Here is a 23,075-nt window from a genome sequence, read left to right as displayed (position 1 = left end):
TTAAGTGCAGCGCTAACAAAGAAACTGGGAAACAGTGTGTGGCCACCAAGGGGAACTTGGGATATAACCTCTTGTGAACAAGTAGTAAATTTAATTTGGAAAAAGAATTTGTGGAAAAAAAAGTGGAGATTATTGATTAAAGAATGGAATAGTACTTTACTGGCCAGTTGAAGGAACAATGCATGTGATAAAGGGGTGTAGAGGTATATAGGTTAGAAGGAAATCCCAAGAAATTGGAAATATTAAAGGCGGAGTGCGAATGGGTAGATGGGAGAAAGAAAAAGAGAACGAGAGAAACAAAGAAAAAAGGCAAAGGCAGATATGGACAGATAGGAAGGTTAACATAGAAACATAGAAAATAGGTGCAGGAGTAGGCCATTTGGCCCTTCGAGTCTGCACCGCCATTCAGTATGATCATGGCTGATCGTCCAACTCAGAACCCTGCACCAGCCTTCCTTCCGTACCCCCTGATCCCTTTAGCCACAAGGGCCATATCTAACTTCCTCTTAAATATAGCCAATGAACTGGCCTCAACTGTTCCCTGTGGCAGAGAACTCCACAGATTCACCACTCTCTGTGTGAAGAAGTTTTTCCTAATCTCGGTCCTAAAAGGCTTCCCCTCTATCCTCAAACTGTGACCCCTCGTTCTGGACTTCCCCAACATCAGGAACAATCTTCCTGCATCTAGCCTGTCCAATCCCTTTAGGATTTTATATGTTTCAATCAGATCCCCCCTCAATCTTCAAAATTCCAACGCGTATGAGCCTTGTTTATCCAGTCTTTCATCATATGAAAGTCCTGCTATCCCAGGAATCAATCTGGTGAACCTTCTTTGTACTCCCTCTATGGCAAGGATGTCTTTCCTCAGATTAGGGGGCCAAAACTGCACACAATACTCCAGGTGTGGTCTCACCAAGGCCTTGTACAACTGCAGTAGTACCTCCCTGCTCCTGTACTTGAATCCTCTTGCTATAAATGCCAGCATACCATTCGCCTTTTTCACCGCCTGCTGTACCTGCATGCCCACTTTCAATGACTGGTGTATAATGACATCCAGGTCTTGTTGCACCTCTCCTTTTCCTAATCGGCCACCATTCAGATAATAATCAGTTTTCCTGTTTTTGCCACCAAAGTGGATAACTTCACATTTATCCACATTAAATTGCATCTGCCATGAATTTGCCCACTCACCTAACCTATCCAAGTCACCCTGCATCCTCTTAGCATCCTCCTCACAGCTAACACTGCCGCCCAGCTTCGTGTCATCCGCAAACTTGGAAATGCTGCATTTAATTCCCTCATCCAAGTCATTAATATATATTGTAAACAACTGGGGTCCCAGCACTGAGCCTTGCGGTACCCCACTAGTCACTGCCTGCCATTTTGAAAAGGTCCCGCTTATTCCCACTCTTTGCTTCCTGTCTGCCAACCAACTCTCTATCCACATCAATACCTTACCCCCAATACCGTGTGCTTTAAGTTTGCACACTAATCTCCTGTGTGGGACCTTGTCAAAAGCCTTTTGAAAATCCAAATATACCACATCCACTGGTTCTCCCCTATCCACTCTACTAGTTACATCCTCAAAAAATTCTATGAGATTCGTCAGACATGATTTTCCTTTCACAAATCCATGCTGACTTTGTCCGATGATATCACCGCTTTCCAAATGTGATGTTATCACATCTTTGATAACTGACTCTAGCAGTTTCCCCACCACCGATGTTAGGCTAACCAGTCTATAATTCCCCGGTTTCTCTCTCCCTCCTTTTTTAAAAAAGGAGTTAAGATCAGCAGTGCTGCACGCGAGATCCAGGGCGCCAATATGGGATCCCAAACCCATGTCTGGCATACCGACCCTGTTTGAGGACAGTCACCATGATGAGGATTGGGCACCCACTGTATCCCCCACCTTACCAGGGGCCAAGTGCACCCAGTGCTCCCAAACCCCAATCCTCCCAGTACTCAGATACGGTGGCCACTTGGGTAAAACAGCAGCGGTAGGGAAGGGGAGGCTCTCTATACCCTGAGATCCAGGAAGGGAATACCGAGGATTATTCTGAGACAGGGAGGGAAGAATCCAATAAAATCTCAGGAAGTGGAAGGCAGAGTTAAGATACCAAACCTTTCAGGAGTTACAGGCAGGAATCCATAATGAGAATGAACAAACAGACCAGATTATTCAAGCCTTGGAGAGAGCTCTCCAACAACCTGTAAATATCACTAAAGTACTTGAATGCAAACCTAAGCCTGGGGAATTGGGACCTGACTATTGGGAGCGATTTGTGGCCTGCTACGGCAATTTCACAGGAGACAAAGCCTCTAATAATGGGAATCTGTCCCCCCAGTTTAATGCCTTACTGCTCCAATGCTTACCAATTAAGTCAGCCAATATGATTAAAACTAATAATATGGATTGGCCTGACAATGACTGAAATCGAATGCAACGAGCTTTACCATATTACTGGGACCTGGCTTTCGAATCCCGATCAACCCCAAAGGGACTAGTATTAAAGGTGAATATGTTCACCGGGAAGAAGGACATAAGCGGGCTATATCTGGGGGTCAGAAATGGGAACAAAAATCTACCAAGGGACAGGTGGGGACAACAACCCGTTTAAAAATTGACAAGCAAGGATGCTTCCTACCATGAGTACCACCCATCAGGAAGAGCCCAATGTAATATTGCAAGTCGCTGCAATTCTAATTCCATTTATGATTGATACGGGGGCAACCACATCTACTCTCGATCAGGAAATAGTATCAGAAAAGGGATTCCAGCTATCAGATGCTACAATCACTCTGTCTGGGTTCGAAGGCACAGAATGCATGTATTCACGTACCCAGCCACCGCCAGTCTGGGGTGTAATCTAGCAGGGAGAGACTTGCTCTGTCCGTTGGAAGATGAGATTCTATGCACAGACAGGGGTATCACCCTGGGACTAGTGAACAACCGACAGCTTCCCCAGTTACCGATCCCCCCCCCCTCCAGGGGTGGGCACTTAATCTGGACTCCGCTTTGTTTGAACCCCCCTCTGCCAGAGGCAGACCCTCATGTGACTCTGTGCTATGATCCTACGGGGTGCTCAACTGAGGAAAGCCAATATTATGCACCCCTTGAGGGACAGAAGTTCCCAGTCACGGTGATTGGAGAGGTTAAAGGAGAAGAGGGTAGTGTATTTCTGGCCGAAGGTTATTCCCCAGGGTTTGCCCTGGGTTCAAGCCAAAGAGCCTAGGGTTCCTTGCCTACACCCTGACGAAACAAGGCTCCAGTACCGAGGGAGAATGGCAAGACTTGGCTGCGGGCCAACTCCAATACTGGAAGGAGTTGGAGGTGAAGACGGGACATCTGGTAAGACACTCTTTTAATATTAATCGAACCCAAGACGCTGTACCACATCTCTGGGCAATTTCAAGCCATGAAGTCGGCCACACCAACTGCCCCGCTGTCCGGATCACCATGAAAGAAGGACAGACTCACCCATCCCTTCAGCAATACCCCCTCAAGCCCGAGGCAATGTCTTATGAGGATGGAAGCTCTTTTGTGGATCCAGCAGGAAAACGATGTTCTGGCTATGGGATAGTGACAAACAGTGAAATAGTTAAACAGGCCTCTTTTGAAACAGCTGTCTCCAACCACAAGGCTGAGCTGTCTGCTGTGACTCGTGCCTGTATCCTAGCAACAGACTGAAGTGCAGTCTAACAGATTACTCAGTTCTGATTTTGAAGAATCCATCACAAAACCAATTCTTTGTAGAAGATCTTAAAAAAAGAACACCAAGTCATATATGAAGGTGACTTTGAAGAGGGAGTCCATAACTATTTGGAACAAAATAAAGAGGACCTGAATGAAGGCTTTAGTGGAGGAGCCAAAAGTACAAGCCTAAGCTGGAATCCTCTTTGATTAATGTTTCGAATTTTAAAATGAAAAAGCCTGTGAAAAAGAAATCTCAAACCAAGACTAAAGTGCAAAGCTTTACACAGACTCCCGTTAGGTACTGACGGCAGAACTTTGGAGATTCCTGACTTCCTCTGGCCACCCCATTAGTAATGCTACCTTTTAAACAATTTACTCACCGCTCTACAGCTACCTCAAGTTTTGGCTATAATAAATGTGCAGCCCATACTGGGGAATCTGATGAGATATCTAAGAGCAATGCTAGGGCTGATGCAGCAGCTAAACAGACAGCCTTGAATCCAACACCTTTAGTCCCCTCGGAAACCCAGCAGGCTCCTATTAGACAAAATCTAAGGACAGGTATGCCAGATATGGGGGAAATACGTAACTTCCAGGGGGACGCCCCTGAAGGAGAGCGCAAACTATGGTCCCAAATGGGTTGCCACCTTGAACCTCAGACCAATTTATGGGTAACCCCTGCAGGACAGGTCTGTGATCCCTCTGTATTTTTACCTATTTTGATAGATTGTGTACATAATTGTGCACACCTTGGCAAGGAGGGAATGGTTAATACATTATTACAATCTTGGTGATGCCCTGATTTCCAGAAAGCAGTTGTAAAAAAAAAGCTGCAAAAGGAATGCCTTGTGTTTCTGGAACTACCCCCTTGCCTTTTTCTTGTTTGCAACTTGATTTTATAGAATTACCTAGAGTACATTGTTATAAGTATTGCTTTGTGATAGTAGATGTATTTAGCAGATGCATTGAAGCTGTTCCTACAACTAATAATACTGCTATGACTGTTGTGAAAATATTGCTAAAAGAAATTATTCCTCGCTATGGACTTCCAGAAATGATAAGCTTGGACAATGGACTGCATTTTGTAGCCAAAATAAATGAGGAAATTTGCACGGAGTTGGCTATAAGACAACAGCTCCACTGCATCCATCATCCGAAAGCAGCTGGCATAGTGGAACAAGACAATGGTACTTTGAAAGATAAGTTGGCCAAACTTACACAAGAAACTGGATTGACCTGGTTGAAGGTTTTACCCTTAGCCCTATTCCATATGAGAATCACGCCATCAAGTAAGACGGGGTTATCACCTGCAGAAATTATCTACTGGAAGCCTTTGAGAACCCCACAGGGACATCGACCTTGCTTGCCATTCCTCCCTGAGGCTATGTCCACGCTACACCGGATAATTTTGAAAACAAAGCCTTTTCTCTTCGTTTTGACCCTCCGTCCACATTGAAACGGTGTTTTCATCCCCCGAAAACGGAGCTTTTCTAAAACACTCTCCAGAGTGTGTAAATTTGGAAATGATTTTTGCGTGTTGTATTGTGGACGGGGTGGACGGGGTAAACAGAGATATTTAAAAACGCTGTCATGACAATACCACAACAACAATGGTTTTTCTGCTTCTGCATGGTACTGCGCAAGCACTGCCAGACGGCTGTTATAACGTGCAGTCGGTGTGAACGGCCTGAGAGTTAAATTGTAAAGTGAGCTTTTTTGACTAGATCTCCTAAATTGATTTGATTGAGTCTATCTTTTAAAATATTAATGTCAGAAATACTGCGCAGGTCTGGCGGCAGAAGATACCACTCTCTTGTTGATGTTGGGTAAAGGACGGCTTCATGTGTGTGTTGTTTACTATATTGTCTACGTTAATAGCTTGTTTGGAGTTAAACATCTCCACGTTCTCCACTGCTTTGCTGACTTTGTAGTCGTTTGTAACTCACAGAAACAGCTCAACTTCATTATCTGTCTAAACGAAGAAGTCCAGTCTGCTTTTTCCAGCAGAGGTTTTCTTTGTATTCCTTGAAGATTTTGTTGAAAACTTTCTTGCGCTGTTGTTGTTGGTACTCTAGTTTTTGACCAATGGAAATAGCACAACGCCGCCGGGGAAAGGTAAATATTACACCGTTTCCTCTTCGCTTGTTTTCTGTAGATGTGTCTGCGCATGCCCAGTAGGAGTATATCTGTTTTAATGTGGACAGAGATAATTTGAAAAACGCCTAGCGTGGATGCCTGTCATTTTTACTCAAAACTGGCGTTTTCAAAATTATCTGGTCTAGGGTGGATGTAGCCTGAGAACTTACCTGCAAAATTAGATATGCATACCTTGGGGGAGGAGATGGGAAAATACTTATGCAAATTCACTAAAACTCTCCAAAGCTTGCATTCACAGGTATGACAGGCCTATGAGGAAGACGAAACCCAGCCTAAAGGTGACTACCCCACGATTGAGCCTGGAGATTTTGTCCTGATCAAGAACTGGGATCGAGGGAAACTCGGACCTCAGTGGAGAGGTCCTGATCAAGAACTGGGATCGAGGGAAACTCGGACCTCAGTGGAGAGGACCACACTCACCATGACTGATTCTAAATATTTCACAACAACCAGGAAAGGAGAAATCTTCAAACTCAAAGCAGAATTCAACAGTGACAAGCAGGAGAAAAAGAAAGAAGCAATGAAGAAAGTGATTACGTCAATGACCTTTGGCAAAGATATCAGTGCCCTCCTTCCTGATGTCATAAACTGTATGAAATTTGGAGTTGAAGAAGCTGGTGTACCTCTATCTAATGCACTATTGTTGCACACTTGGACAAAAAAGGGACTTCCAGGCGCGCGGAAGTTTAAAATAACATCTTTATTTTCCTTTCTGGAAATACCGGAACACAGCGCATCGGCTTACCATGCATGCTGCGGGGGTGTCACCGTCTACTTCATCACGTGCACACTCCCGTGCCCCCAGGACCCCTCAGCTGCCCCAAGTGCCTGTATAAGTTTTTCCCCTTGTAACCATCAACCAACCCACTAAAATATTACCATTGCTAGTGCAACTGAACATTAATCAAATTGTGAATGAACAAAATAACAAACCAAAGCAATAAAAATAATATGAACATAATATAAGAAAATTAGGGGGGTATCCAGTGTCCATTAATATGCTCCACATTACTATGGGTCCCACAGTCTCCCCTTCAAAATGAATGTCGTCCTGACATTATAGATTTCCCAGGGTACTCATGTCTTCAACTGGTGAGTTATAGTGGTAGGTTATAAAGGAGTCAGTCTTTCGGGATACTCTGTACAGCAACAGTCTTTGACATGACATACATCTCCCTCTTTATGTCATGTGTCAGCAACAGGCATCACTGGCCAGTTGATATCTTAAGTGCTGCTCTGCTACTTGTGCGGGCTATGTATCTCGGACTGAAGGTTTTGACCCTATGTCCGCCCCACAACCCATTACACAGACCCACATGTCCTACTGTATGCCTCACACATGTTCCAGTGTCGTTCTGTATATCAGTGGTCTGTGTTCGACTGATGGTTGACCCAATGTGTTGTATGTGAGTGTCTTGTGTGGGTTTCTTTGTCGGAAAGGATACTTTCTTATGGGAGTAGACTACTGCTCAAGATCCCTCTCGTCTGCTTCAACAGATGATGACGCCTGCTCAGAGCTCATCTTGTCTGCTTCATCAAATAACACCTCTCGCTCAGCCCCTGCAGTTTCTCCATTCTCCATCTCTGGTTCCATCCTACCTTCCTCACCCTCATCTGGACACTCAACTTCCTCACCGCCTTGCTCCAGTTCTCTGCCAGCTGCTTGTGGTTGGAACTCCTCTGCTTCCACTCTCAGCTGGCTTCTGAACGGGTCGAATGACTCTGCTGGTCGTGTGGTGATGAATCTCCAGTTACTCTCATCCTCTGAACTACTGTGCGGATCTCTCTCCTTCTGCCTTTCCTGCCTTTCCTTCTTCTTATCTGTGTCTGGCTTTTTCTTTCACATTTTGTTTTTCCCCTGCTCATCTTCTTCCACGGGCAGAAAGTCACAGGGCAGTATCAGGTTCCTGTGTAGGACTCTAGTCCTTCCTGGGCCTCTGTCAGGTCGTATGATGTAGACAGGGCTGTCCTTGCGCTTCCTCGCGGTTACGATGTGGACTTGCTCCTCCCAATAAGACCTGAGCTTCCCAGGTCCTCCTCTGTCCCGAAGTTCCGCACTAATACTCTACACCCTGGCTGTAGTTCCACTCCATAGGTCTTCTGGTCATACTGCTTCTTTGCTCTATTTTGCTCCCTCTGAGCTGTCTGTGATGCCAGCCTGTATGCCTCTTGCATCCGCCTACTCCACTTACTGGCATATTCGCTGTGAGAGGTGCTCTGGTCACTTGGTGTCAGGCCAAACATAATGTCCACAGGTAGCCGGGGGCTTCTACCATAGAGGAGGTAGTATGGGGCATATCCTGTCGCTTCACTATGCGTACAGTTATACGCATGTATGACCTTGACTAAGGAGCTCTTCCAATCTGACTTGGCTTCCTCTGTCAAGTTTCTCAGCATGGAAAGGAGTGTTCGATTAAATCTCTCAACCTGACCGTTTCCAGCCAGGTGGTAAGGTGTTGTGCATGAGCCTTGGATGCCACAGTATTCTTCCAGCTTGGAAAACAGCTTATTCGCAAACTCCTTGCCCTGAACATGATGCAACTTGGCCAGATATCCAAATTTGAGCGCAAAGTCTCCAAAGATCTTTTCAGCGGCAGTTTTTGCTGACTTGCTGGTACATGCGTATGCCTGGGCAAAGCATGTAAAGTGATCGATGACAGCCAGGATATACTCATATCCTCCTTTACAGCTTTCCAGATGCAGGTAATCTATTGAAACCATCTCAAAAGGATATGTGGTTACTACATTAACCAGTGGTGCTCTAGTTGGCTTGTTCGGGCACTTCTACTTCAGGCAGCTACACACCTTGGTCACATAATTGTCCACATCTCTTTGCATACAAGGCCAGTAGAGTTGCTCACGGATCAGGCTAAGTGTCCGCTCCACTCCTAGGTGTCCCATCTCCTCATGCAGCTCCTTGTACATCAGCTGATGGAATGTTTTAGGTAACACAAGTTGATCTCAAGTCGCTGACTTTCTGTACAGGATGCCGTCTTTGTTGAAATACAACTTGTTTCTCTCCCTTACTAGAACAGAGGTGTCATCACGCCGGTCTCTTCCCCTTTGATGAGGCCACTGTCCTGTCATGATATACTCTCGCACCTTGCCAATGACTGGGTCATCCTTTTCTGCTTCCTTTAGGTTCTGGGTGGAGATTTCTGCCACTGTAGAAGTTAGTCTTTCATGCTTTACATCAGTACATGCTGCAGTGATGGTGGCTGGACACAACCGGGGCTCATGTTCATGCGATTCTAGTTGGAGTACCTGTGTGATAATTGTTATTGTCTCTGGCTCCATTTCCTGTGAGCATGTGCGGATGTACTGTTCCATATCAAGTGGCAACCGTGACAAGCCATCCGCATCTCCATTAACTTTCCCAGGCCGATACTTGATTGAGAAATTAATGTGAGCTAACTCCACAATCCACCGATGTGTTGTGGAGTTCAGCTTCGCTGTGGTCAAAACATAGGTTAAGGGATTATTATCGGTGTAGACAGTGAATGAGGGCGCATAATATAGATACTCACGAAATCTTTCACAAATGGCCCGCTTCATTGCCAAAAACTCTTAACTTTCCAGAATGGAGGTGGTAATTCTTTTCTGGTGCAGTTAGTGTTCTTGACCCATAACCTATGACGACTAGCTTGCCTTGTTGTCTCTGGTGCAGTACTGCACCCAGCCCCTCCTGAGAGGCATCACATTGCAACACAAACGGCTTCTCAAAGTCGGGGTAACCTAGGAGTGGTGGGCGCAGCAGGTACTCTAACAGCTGGCAGAGCACTTCCTGGTGTTTTTTGGTCCCGGTGATTGGTTGGCTTGGGGGTAGCTGGTCTGACTCTTTACGTTTCCCCCGCTCCTACTTGCACTTGATCCTTGGACCTTACTTCCTGGGGTCTTCTCGGTGGATAACAGACTGTATAGTGGTTTGGCAGTGCGTGACAAGTTTGGGATATATGGGCGGTAGTACGATAGGAACCCTAGCATTTTCCTCAGGTCTCCCACAGTCTCAAGTCTGCGGTCTTTGAGTGCTTGTACGGGTGCTATCTCAGCAGGATCCATGCAGTAGCCATCTTTGGATACAATCTTTCCCAGGAATTTCACTTTGTCTTTAAACACTTCACACTTTTTAGCTATCAGTTTTACCCCATGTGCTTGGTAGCGGCATAACACCTCTCTCATATCCCGCAGATGGTCTTCAAAAGACTGGCTGTGGACAAGATTGTCATCCAAATATGGCTGACGTGTTTCATCTCTCAAACCCACGAGGCACTCCTCCATACTGCTAAGACAGGGACAGTAAAGACGACATTTTTGATGAGTCTTTCAAGGGGTGGGTCCTCTCCATCCACAAAGTCAAATAAGGATGAGGAGTAAGTCCTGAGATTGTGGTGATGGTCTCATCCACAAATGTTAATCAAACAAAAGAATACAATGTCAAACAGTTGGAGACACAAGAGAAACTGCAGATGTTGGAAATCTGGAGTAACTCACAGTGGCGCCATATGAGCTCAGTGGGTCAGGCAGCATCTCTGGTGGGAAAAGGACAGCGACATGGTCCAGATCTTGGTCAAGGTTAATTCTCCAATTCCCTCCATGGATGCTGCCTGACCTACTGAGTTCCATCAGACACAATGGTGAAATATCTTCCATTAAGAGTCATAGAGTACTACAGCATAGAAATAGGCCCTTTGGCCCATCTAGTCAATCATCATCATCATCAGGTGCCATGCCCAGTTTGAGCTTTGACTGCCATGGCCCACACACTCCTGTTTCGGGTCAAGTGGATCAATTCATTGGTATTCATTAACAGTTCTCTGGCTGCTGTCTCCATCATCATTTGTCTTTGTCTTCCTCTTGCTTTCTTCCCTTCAATCTTTCCCATAATTACTGTTCATTCTAACTCCTCTTTCCTAATCACATGTCCAATGAAGTTGCATTGCCTTTTCACGATCTCATCCATTATTTCTCTTTTTGTGTTTGCTCTGTTCATGACATCCTCGTTAGATATTCGTTTCATCCATGATATTTTTTGCATCCTCCTCAAAAACCACATCTCTGCTGCTTCAAGCAGCACACCTCAAAGTTGCTGGTGAACGCAGCAGGCCAGGCAGCATCTCTAGGAAGAGGTACAGTCGACGTTTCAGGCCGAGACCCTTCGTCAGGACTAACTGAAGGAAGTTAGTCCTGACGAAGGTTCTCGGCCTGAAACGTCGACTGTACCTCTTCCTAGAGATGCTGCCTGGCCTGCTGCGTTCACCAGCAACTTTGAGGTGTGTTGCTTGAATTTCCAGCATCTGCAGAATTCCTCGTCTCTGCTGCTTCAGTTCGTTTCCTCATGTTACTAGATATTGTCCAACATTCTGAGCCATATAACATAACTGGATAAACGTAACACTGCAGTACTCTGAGGTGGGTTGTCATGCCTAGTTTAGTATTGGTCAGTATACTCTTCATTCTCGTAAAGGTGTCTTTTGCTGTCCCTATTCTTCTTTTGATGTCCATGTCGCACCTACCATCTGATGTCACCCAGCTTCCTAAGTAGCAAAAATTCTGTACTTGTTTTATGTCTTCATTTATTCTCAGCCTGCAGATAGGATTCTCCTTCTTTTTGGATATCACCATACATTGTGTCTTTTTGCAATTGATAGATAGACCCATTTTTGCACTTTCTTCAACGATTATATCAATTAAGTTTTGTAGTCCTTCCTCCGTACTTGCAATTAACACAGTGTCATCTGCATATCTGAAATTATTGATGTTTTCACTGCCAACTTTGATTCCCAAGATGTCTCTTATTTTTTGTAATATTGTTTCACTGTACACATTAAATAAATCAGGGGAGAAAACACACCCTTATCTAAAGTCTCTCTTGATTTTCATAAACTGACTCACTTCTCCATCTATTCTTACAGCGGCAGTTTGTTCCCAGTACAGATTTCTGATTAGGCGGAGGTCTTTCGAATCTAGATCTAGAGTTTTCTGTAATATTTCAAATAACTTATTGTGCTCCACTTTATCAAATGCTTTTGTGTAGTCGATAAAACAAACAAATTTTTTTACACTTGAATAGCTTGTTCTGATAGTATCCTTAACATCAATATTGCATTTCTTGTACCTTTATCTTTCACAAAACCACATTGTTCTTTACCTATTTCAGCTTGTATCTTACTTTTATCTCTTGTCATCAAAGTTCTTGGAAGTATCTTGGTGATATGACTCATTGAACTTATGGTCCTATGTAATTCACATCCTATTGCTTCAGGTTTCCTAGGAAGAGTGATAAATACTGATTTTTTTCATCTCTTCTGGTATTATTCCAGTCTCATAAATGTCATTGATTAAACCAGTAAGTTTTTCAATTCCATAGTCTTCAAGGGTGATAATTTGTTCTATTACTAATTCATCAGGACCTGCTGCCTTTCCTTTCTTCATCTTATTTATTGCATTAATAACTTCAGATTTTAAAATACTTGGACCTTCAATGTTTTTCTTAATTTTTGGTTTTTCACCTCTATCGTCTTCAAACAATTCCTGAATATACTCAGTCCATCTGTTCATAATCTCATCTTTTTCCATGATAATGGTACCGTCCTTTGCTTTCAAACATCCACCTGAAGAACAAAGGAGCTTTTTACCAGTGATATTCTTGAGTTGTTGATGTAACCTTTTTGGATTAGTAATAGGGATTCTTTCTATTTGCTCACATTCCTGGTTTAACCATTGTTCTTTGGCTTTTTGACATAAGCTTTTAACTTTTTTATCTAAAGACTTACACCCTATAGGATTTGCTTTCTTCCATTAGATTTCTGATTTCATCTGTCATCCATTTATTCTTTGTGCTTTTTTCTTTTTTAGGAATCACTGGCTTTGCTGATTCTACCAAGGCATCATTTAGAGGGTTAAATTTCATTTCTACATGATTGCTATCATCTTCAACAGATTCTATTTCTAGACTTTGAAATCTATTCCTCACTTCAATTGTAAATTTTTGTCTTAAGTTTTCTTCTTTAATTAATTGCAAGTAGTCAAGGGATTGTTCAGGTTTTTGCTTCAATTTTTTAAGTTTTACTTTTACCTGCCATATTACTGGGTTATGGTCACTATTACAGTCTCTACCTGGATATGTTTTGCATTGAGTCAATGAGTTTCTAAATCTTTGGTTTATAGTAATAAAGTGAATTTGATTTCCAGTGTTATCACTTGGACTTTTCCAGGTTCTCAAGCTTCTTGGATGCTTTTTAAAGTAGGTATTCATAATGACCTGATTATGCATCTTGCACCATTCTACCTCTTTCATTTCTTTCCCCTAGTCCAAATTTTCTTATGGTATTTCCATCAGCACCTTGTCCTACTTTAGCATTTAGATCTCCCATGACAATAACAGCATCTTGAGATTTGCATCCATTCTTTGCTTGTTCAAGCTCTTCATAGGAGTTATCTATATCCTCTTTTGTTCCATCTGTTGTTGGTGCATATACCCGTATAATTGCTAAATCAAATGGTTGTCCTCTGAATCTAATAAGAAGCACTCTTTCTGATATTGCCCAATGTCCTAAAACACTTTTTGCCATGTTTTCATCCATAAGGATTCCTACTCCATTAGTATGGGATGTTCCACAAGAATAAATTAGTGTTTTGTTTCTATTCTGACATGTTCTAGCACCTATCCAACGAACTTCGCTAATTCCCATGATGTTAATCTTTAGTTTTTCCTTTTCATTTATCACATTGTCCAATCTTCCAGCTTGATATAGGGTTCTTACATTCCAAGTGGCAATAATTTTCTTTTGTGTTACTTGAATTTTATGAGCAGTAGCTTGATGATGGTCGGGGATCCCCTGCTGACCAAATTCATCCGTCCAAGCGAAGCATCTTCAGAATTGTCTTGAAGATCCTCTTGACGCTGTTGTTGTGTGATACATTTTGTGAGTTTGAGCATGCTTTTCTTAGCAAATAGATTCTAGGAAACCTAGTATCTGGTAATGGTGGTTTGCTATTGCCTACCGTTGGGTGACCTAAAGAAATCACTATTTCTCTTCCCAAATGTTCATCCACCTGTACTATAGCCATTGACATTTGAGGTCCTAGCTCATCCACCTTCTCCGTCATAAGCTCAGTTACTGAACCTGGCGGATCTGCCGTTGGCCTTCGCTCGTATCCTGAGCAGGAACCCTTGCAGGTGCTACTGTTCTGGGTCAGAGTGGCCCTGGGAGCAATGAATGACTAAGGGGTAACTCCACTTTCCCCAAAGCTCTGTAAGTCCCCAATCAGAACCTCATTACTGGTTGCAGTTTAGAGTCATACCCAGGACTATATACTCATCTAGTCAATGCCGAAGTATTATTCTTCCTTGTCCCATTAACCTTCACCTCTACCATAGATCCCATATCCGTCTTATCCATGTACTTCTGTTAAATGTTCAAATCAAACCTGCATTATCACTTCCGCTGGCAGCTCATTCCACATTCACACCACCCTCTGATCTGATACTTATTCATTGTCACCTTCTGTGCATTCATGTAGGCCAGAATTATGTGTATTTTTATGCCTCTCATGAAAATCAAAACCATGCAATTGCACAATAATCATTGTTGAATGTTTTACTTGATACCCTTTTTTAGTGTATTTTGATACCCCATTACTCCAGGACAGTTTCCCCAATGATTGTAACACACTAATGGATTTTTGGGCACTTGTCATGTACAGATATCCCACCCTGCAAAAACTCATTTCAGGGAGGTAGCACCACCACCCCCGCCCCCCGCAACCCCATATACCCCCCCCCCACCCCGCCGGTGGACCTCCATGGGTGTATGAAGACAGGATATACAGGATATATATGTATATATGTAAGGGGGTTTCGTCTCTTATGTTACCGTGTAGGCTAATTAAAATGGCTTCTTTGTTATGTTATACTTGGGAATGCTTCTTTGTTATGTTAAACGCTGAGAAAGTCCTTCCTGCTAGCAGTTTGTTGAATCACGCTACTGATAAGAAGATGTTATGAACCAATTGCGATACTTGTTATGTTTTTGGTGTATCTGTAAGATATTGTATGCGCAGGGTTTTGCGGCAGAAGGTGGGAGAGAGGGACAGAGGATGAACCAAGTGCTGTGATGTCCACTAACGGGGTCAGACCCCGAGGAGGGCGTTCGGCGAGGAGATGGAGACAGACTCGTGTGGAGCGTCTGGTCGACCACCGTTGTTGGTCCCAGGCGGCGGTCGAGGTGGTCCAAGGTGAAGAAGAAGGTTCCCGAGCTCCAACTATTTGTGCACGAAGAGATTGAACTTTGATAAGTGTGGTGCCTTTTATTTTCCTTTTATATTTTATTCTCTATTAATTATATAGTTCCAGTAATATCTATAAACTGTAAATCATTTAATCGTATCTGGTGTATTGTCTGTTATTTGGGCGGGGTGGGATACATCACACAGCATCCACACAAGCCATTACCCAGTTTGGCGGGGCCGAGGGCTGTTTCCCTAGACAACAGCAACCCTGAGGGTGGCCAGGGGAGCTACATGTGTGTGTGTGTGTGTGTGGTGTGTGTGTGTGCGCGCGCGCGCGCGAGGCCAAGTGTTTAATGCATTCGTCTAGTGATTTGAAGGTCGCTAGTTCGAGCCTTGACTGAGGCAGCGTGTGTGTCCTTGAGCAAGGCACTTAACCACATATTGCTCTGCGATGACACCAGTGCCAAACTGTACGGGTCCTAATGCCCTTCCCTTGGACAACATCGGTGGCATGGAGAGGGGAGACTTGCAGCATGGGCAACTGCTGGTCTTCCATACAACCTTGCCCAGGCCTGCGCCCTGGAAACCTTCCAAGGTGCAAATCCATGGTCTCATGAGACTAACGGATGATATTCCTTGTTGAGTATTTTGTTGGCGGTCTCAATGCTAATGGCTAAATGCTAATGCAAATAGCTTTTCTGTTTCTTTTGCAAACTTTCCTTGTACTGTGATGTGGCTTGCTTGGCAGATTTGAACATTTTGCCAGAAGTCTCAACCTCATAGCAGTCTGTGTCAATGAATTTGTTAATTTTGCAAGACATCAGATTCACAAGTGTTTTGTGAGACATCTGACTTCTGAATTCTGTCTTAATGTGACGCACCATGCTGAATGCCCTTTCTACATCACAATTAGAATTTGGCAGCACCAAAAGCAGCTTCATCAACTGGCAGAGCTCTTTGAATCTCAGCTGCCCTGTGCTCACAGATTTTACTTTGGACAGCTTCCCCCAGAACTCATCAACTGGCAAACTTTTGTAGTTTGGCACCAGTCCTCCAAGGTTAGTTGAGACATAATCCAGGACTTCCAAGTGGAGCTGTTCTCTTGCATCTGCCTTGATCACATTTGGAAATCTCTCTGCCAAAGTCAAAATCTGCTCTGGATTCACCTCATCTTGGCTCTCTGTATTGACCACTGATAGATTTTTCAAGATTTGGTCTCTCATTGGGAACTTCTCCAAGACTTTTTGAAAGCACCTGACATAAAATGCTTTGGCATCTTTGAAGAACTGCTTTGTCTTGTAAAGGGGGATCTCTTGTGCTTCCTCGCTTAGCAACTGCCTCCTTGCCAGGACAATGAAAGAGAGAGAGAGGTCGACTGTAAAGCCTGCCCACAGAGAAAACTGATAGATCTACTTAGCACAAAGAGAGACCAATCAGGATGCTCTCTTTCTCTCACTCTCTCACTACATCTTTGTCTGTCTGTTTCTCTCTCTCTCTCTCTCCCCCCCCCCCTCCCTCTCCTGCTCTCAAAAAAATCGATTTCCGGGATATTGTATATAATTTGCGAATGTCAGGGACCTGCTATCAATATGCGGAAGACTCCCAGAACTTCCAGGAGAGGTGGGATGTCTGCATGTAAAGAGCTTCAAGGGTTTTTGGCCTCAATGGCCTCTCTTCAGCCAGGACCATCTTGGCATGAGCTTCTGCAAACTGGGTTAACTGGTTTATGGTCAGCAATCAGAAGTATGAGTGGTGGATAGACAAGGTTGGGAAAACAACAGATTTGTGCTGTACAATGTCAGTGTATGTCTCCTCTAGAGAGGTTGAACTATCCAAGTGCTGAAATATGATCCCACTAAATCTGAGTTTGCATAGAAACAAACGCAGCATGGATGTCTGGATGGGGTGGCATGGTAGCGTAGTGGCTAGCGTAATACTTTACAGTGCCAGTGATAGGGGTTCAATTCCCGTCACTGTCTGTAAGGAGTTTGTACGTTCTCCCAATGACCTTCAGCAGCTCTGGATTGCCCCCACATTCCAAAGGCATACAGGTTAGGGTTGGTGAGTTGTGGGCATGCTATGTTGGTGCCAGAAGCATGGTGACACTTGTGGGCTGCCCTCAGTACAATCCTCAGATTGTGTTGGTCATTGACACAAACAACACATTTCACTGCATGTTTCAATGCGATGTGATGAATAAAGCTAATCTTTAAAAAAACAATGTTGGAGTCCTTACTGCAGCACCCATTGTGTGGCTTCTGTCCTGTGTGTTGTGCATGAGCGTTCACATGGAGCTGACTACTTCTGTAATGCTTTACTCCAGGCTCCATGCAAAGCCATGCGTAAGTTTGCAGTTGAAATCAGCATCACCCACACGACCTTACAGAAACCAGATTATGCTGTAAGCACCTTAATGTGTATGCTTTACAGTCTTCATCAATTCACTTCCACAAAGTAGTCCTTCAGTGAAATTGCTGGAGCTAGCCCGTGACCTAGACCTCTGGGGTGCTGACTTGTGTGCTGACCATTTCCACCAATCTAATTAAAAATCTCAACTCTAAATTTAGTCTACTAGATTTGGGGATCTGAGCTGGTGAAGATAACTTTAGATGGAGGTGCTACTGTGTCTTCTTATTCTTAGAGTCACAGAACACTACAATACAAAACAAGCCCTTTGGCCCAACTAGTCTTTGCCAAATTAATCTTTTCTGTAAGCTCCTTTAAAGATTAGCTTTATTTGTCGCATATACAATGAAATGTACAGTGAATGTGTCGTTTGCGTTAAATCAAATCAGTGAGGATTGTACTGGATATCCTGCAAGTGTCACCATGTTTCAGCTGCCAGCATCGTATGCCCACAATTCACTAACCCTAACCATATGTTTTTGGAATGTGAGATGAAATGGAAACACCCAGAGGAAACCCACATAGTTATGGGGAGAATGTACAAACTCCTTACAAGCAGTGGTGGGAATTGAGCCCCGACCAGTGATCACTGCTGTTATAAAGTGATGTGCTGTTACACAACCATGCTGCACCTTGCCACTTCTTGGCCCATGTGTGGTCAGATGAGAAGGCATAATGGCTTGGTCATGTTCAATGGAGACAGTAGATAACAGGAGCTTATTTTACTTCTTTTTAGGAGAGAGGAGTGTGTGGGATAAGTGGTGACGATATATGACAGATACAAATATATTTGAGCACACTATGGTTTTCAAATGATATCGATTGCTCCATTTGCTAGCCACCAACTCTATAATGGCTGAGCTTGTGCTTGCTGACTCTCTGTCCTCATTTTGTTGTGTCTTTTCCCAATCAGCTCCTGCAGGCACAGGCTGCATATAAGAGAGTGTTAATGAGTTATAAACTGTATAAGGTGGATGGGTAGCAAGAAATGCTTTTAAGATGCAAGATTCATTGATGAGTTTACCAAGATTGTTGCTGATGAAAATCTACAATGCAGATTGTTGATATACCTTACATAAAACCTTAAAAATGTAAAAGACAGATAGTGTAATGTAACCTTTTAATCAAAACATGGCATCATAGTTGGAGATTGAAAGCCTCCTGTTGTTTGCTGTTGTTCAACAGTTGATTAAGGTATTCTCCAGCTGCTGCTGTGCTGCGTTTGTTACCCTGCACACATTACATTTTCATTATATTAATGGTATGTAATAATTTTTACTGTTAAGTACATATGTGTAATTAACAAGTGTAAAACAAAGACCGCTTACTGGTAGCACATAAATTCAGAGTCGAAAATTACTGCGATCCCAAACTATGTCAATATATATTCCAAAATCCAAAAAAATCCGAAAACGGGAACACTTCTGGCCTAGGCATTTTGAGTAAGGGATACTCAACATATAATATTGGGCAGGAGATACAGGAGCCTTAGGTCTCACACCACCAGGTTCAGGAACAGTTATTACCCTACAGCCATCAGGCTCCTGAACTGGTATTGATAACATTACTCACCACAACTCTGATCTGATTGTACAACCTATAGACTCACTTTCAAGGACTCGACAATTCATGTTCTCTGTAATTTTTTTATTTGCATAATTTGTTTTCTGCGCATTGGTTGTTTGTCAGTCTTTGTTTATGTATGGCTTTTCGTAAATTCTACTGTATTTTTTATTTTCCTGTATATACCTGCAAGAAAATGTACCTCAAGGTAGTACATAGTAACATATATGCACGTTGATAATATATTTTCTTTGGCTTTGAACAGTGGTTTATGTTGGTGGTTAGCATCCGTTTGTGAAATAGATTCATAACCTGAATTAGCACAGCTTAGTTTAAAATGATAGATGTGAGTTATGAAATTCATTACTAGCTAGTTCAAATGAGCAGAATATTATTAGTGGTCGTTAGGTATTTGAATCTTTGCATGAGATGTATAGGATAAACTGGCATGAATTCCCCATGTCATTTGTGCATATTTTTATGTGTGAAAGAATTTCTGAGTCATTGATAATGTTAATAGTATTTCACTGCATGTCATAACTTTAACAGAAAGGACTGTGGACTACTGTTAATGAGCTGGATAGCACTGACTTAACCAAAAATGTTCTCTCTTTCAGATCATGAAAGTTACCTTGAACTTTCTTATCATGAAGCATTTGCACAAAGGTATTGCAAGGTATTTGTGGAAAATGCAGAAACGCAGAGGATTTTTGGAATTCTGGATGCATTTGCATTTATTCCCCCAAAAGATGATCAAATTGAAGACAACAGCAAGTTAACTCACTTCAAATATTGTAGTAACTCAAGTACCACAGAACCAAGGTGTAGTAAATAAAAAAAACAAGGGCTTGAAGTTTGTCCTTAGATTTCTAACCAACATTGCAATTTCACATCACATTAAGTACTGAAAAGTTCTTGTTCTTGTTTTCTTCTTGTTTTTCTGTTCTGTTGTATATCTAAAAGCATAATGTTCTCCCTGTTTATTTTCTCCCTTCATGTAATCAGTTGGTTTTTACAAAACATAACTCTAGCCAGTCATAATGAACACCTCATGCTAATACTGTCACAATGATTTGACCTGTAGAGTGAATTTCAAACAACTAAATTGGAACACAGTATAATACTACAAGTCCAGGTGTTGTTATGCATAGTATTTTAAATACAAGATTTTTAAATACACATAAAATGCTGGAGGAACTCAGCAGGTCATGAGTCTTGATGAAGGGTTTTGGCCCGAAACATTGACTGTTTATCCCTCTACACAGACACTGCCTGACCTGTTGAGTTCCTCCAGTATTTGTGTATGTTTCCTGGATTTCCAGTATCTGCAGAATCCCTGGTGTTTAAACAAAAAATGATTTCTTGCAGCCCATTGCTGCAACCGTGAAGTGATGTTTGGAATGAGAAAAGACAAAATTTAAAGATGTTACAGTGGGGAGTGCAAAGGTTCCCTTAACTTAAGTTTTAACTCTTCATCTCCCAACATGTCAAGGTCAATTCCAGATGTAGGAATTCACGTATTATAGGGAAAGAGAATTACTTTTTATAATTCTAATTCTAATTTTTAATTTATCTTTGATTTGATCAAAATATTAAAAATGATGACTTTTACATGAGAAGGGACTGAGAAATCCAATTATAACAATTTAATTTATTAGAAACTAATTAACAATAATTTGTTTAATTACCATTGTGTTAAAATACTACATTGAGGTTATACCATTTTCCCTGAATTAATAAATTTGCCACAAAGTTAACACTTATAATGTAGCATGTAATGGCTTTCAAAACATTCATTGGTCATGTTTTCATGTTTCTTCTGTTTGACTTGCAGGGCAAATGTTACAGTGGATTGTAAATCTCTCCTATTACTCTGTGGAGAGACAGGCTGTGGCAAGACAGCTATAATCTGCAACTGGCTGAAATACTTTCAGAGAAAAAATCCCAGTATCCTGGTACTATCTCACTATGTCGGCTGCAGTTCAGCCAGTTATGACATTATGTCCTTCATGAGGCGTTGTATTTTAAAACTACGTTTTGAATATTATGGTAATTATATCTTTCTTTAAAATCAGCAAATATTGTTCAGATTTATTCTTTGCCAGCATTTGCAAAGTTGAGTTATTCAATATTAGTTCATTCTCCATATCTATCTTCTGCTGCTTCTAAGCAACATACACAAAATGCTGGAGGAACTCAGCAGGCCAGGTGGAATCTATGAAAAAAAGTACAGTTGATGTTTTGGACCGAGACCCTTCATCAGGACTGGAAAAAAAAGATGAGCTGGGAAGTTGATTGGTGAAAGAGATACAGGGCTGGAGAAGGGGGACTCTGATAGGAGAGGATAGAAGGCCATGGAAGAAAGAAAAGGGGTAGGAACACCAGAGGGAGGTGATGGGCAGGTAAGGAGGTAAGGTGAGAGTGGGAAATGGGACTGGAGAATGGTGAAGGAGAAGTGGGTGCATTACTGATGTTCATGCCATCAGTTTGGAAGCTACCCAGATGGAATATAAGCTGTTGCTCCTCCAACCTGAGTGTAGCCTCATTCAGACAGTAGAGGAGGACATGGACGACATGACAGAATGGGAATGGGTAGTGGATTTAAAATAGGTGGCCACTGGGAGATCCCACTTTTTCTAGCGGATGGAGCGTAGGTGCTTGGTGAAGCAGTCTCCTAATCTACGTCGGGTCTCACTGATATACAGGAGGCCACACTGGGAACACTGGATAAGTGCCAGGAGGGAGATCAGTGGGGAGGGATGACTGGGCAAGGGAATCACGTAGGGAGCGATCCCTGTGAAAACAGAAAGTCAGGGGAGGGGAAAATGTGTTTGAAGGTGAGATCCCGTTGGAGATGGCAGAAGTTACGGAGAATTATGTGCTGGACGCAGAGGCTGGTGGGGAGGTAGGTGAGGACAAGAGGAGCCCTATCCCTGGTGGGGTTGCGGGAGGATGGGGTGAGGGCAGACGTGCGTGAAATGGAAGAGATGCGGTTGAGGGCAGAGTTGATGGTGGAGGAAAGGAAAAGCCTTTCTTTGAAGAAGGAGAATATCTCCTTAATTCTAGAATGAAAAGCCTCATTCTGAGAGCAGATGCAGCAGAGGCAGATGAATTGAGAGAAGGGGATAGCATTTTTACAAGTAACAGAGTGGGAAGAGATATAGTCCAGAGTCAGTGGGTGTATAATGGATATAGAGACAGATAGATTGAGGAAGGGGAGGGAAATGCCAGAAATGGACCAGGTAAATTTGAGAGCAGGGTGGAAGTTGGAGGCAAAGTAGATGAAGTCAAAGAGCTCCTCATGGGTGCAGGAAGCAGCGCCGATGCAGTCATCAATGTAGTGTGGAAAAAGTTGGAGAGTGATACCAGTGGAGGTTGGAACATAGACTGTTCCATGTAGCTGACAAAAAGGCAGGCATAGCTAGTACCCATGCGAGTGCCCATGGCTACACCTTTTTTTTTAGAAGGTGCTTCTAGATTGCATATATATTCAGTGGCCACTTTATTTTGTACCTCCTGTATGTTCATAGTCTTCTGCTGCTGTAGACCACCCACTTCAAGGTTCAACATGTGTGTTCAGAGATGCTTTTATGCACACCACAGTTGTAATGCATGGTTATTTGACTTACTATCACCTTCCTGTCAGTTTGAACCAGTCTGGCCATTCTCCTCTAATCTCTCTCATTAACAAGGATTTTTTTGTGTCTTGCAACATTCTCTGTAAACTCTAGAGACTACTGTGTGTGAAAATCCCAGGAAATCAGCAGTTTCTGAGATATTCAAACTACCTCATCTGGCAACAACAATCATTTCACGGTCAAAGTCACTTAGATCATATTTCTTCTCCATCCGGGTGTTTGGTCTGAACAACAACTGAACCTCTTGACTATGTCTGCATGCATTGAACTGCTACCATATGACTCAAGTTGAAGTTCAAGTTTAATTGTCATTTAACCATCCATGAATGCCAAATGACAGTGTTATTCTGGAGCCAAGATGTGAAACAACAGTACCAACAGTC

The 23,075-nt window shown here is 42.8% G+C and overlaps 1 protein-coding gene across 1 annotated transcript in view; it reads left to right on the top strand.

Annotated features, from left to right (window-relative positions):
* Positions 1-23,075, top strand: part of ttc41 (tetratricopeptide repeat domain 41) — a 101,371-nt gene that overhangs the window by 23,316 nt on the left and 54,980 nt on the right. The window contains exons 3-4 of the mRNA XM_063058395.1: positions 19,672-19,876; positions 20,889-21,103. Coding sequence (XP_062914465.1) covers positions 19,672-19,876; positions 20,889-21,103 — 420 coding nt within the window. The remainder of the gene's footprint in view (positions 1-19,671; positions 19,877-20,888; positions 21,104-23,075) is intronic.

Source organism: Mobula hypostoma, chromosome 9 (assembly GCF_963921235.1).
Source record: "Mobula hypostoma chromosome 9, sMobHyp1.1, whole genome shotgun sequence".
NCBI lineage: Eukaryota > Metazoa > Chordata > Chondrichthyes > Myliobatiformes > Myliobatidae > Mobula > Mobula hypostoma.
The sequence above is the reverse complement of the archived record's forward strand: the minus strand, read 5'-3'. Positions and strand labels throughout refer to the sequence as shown.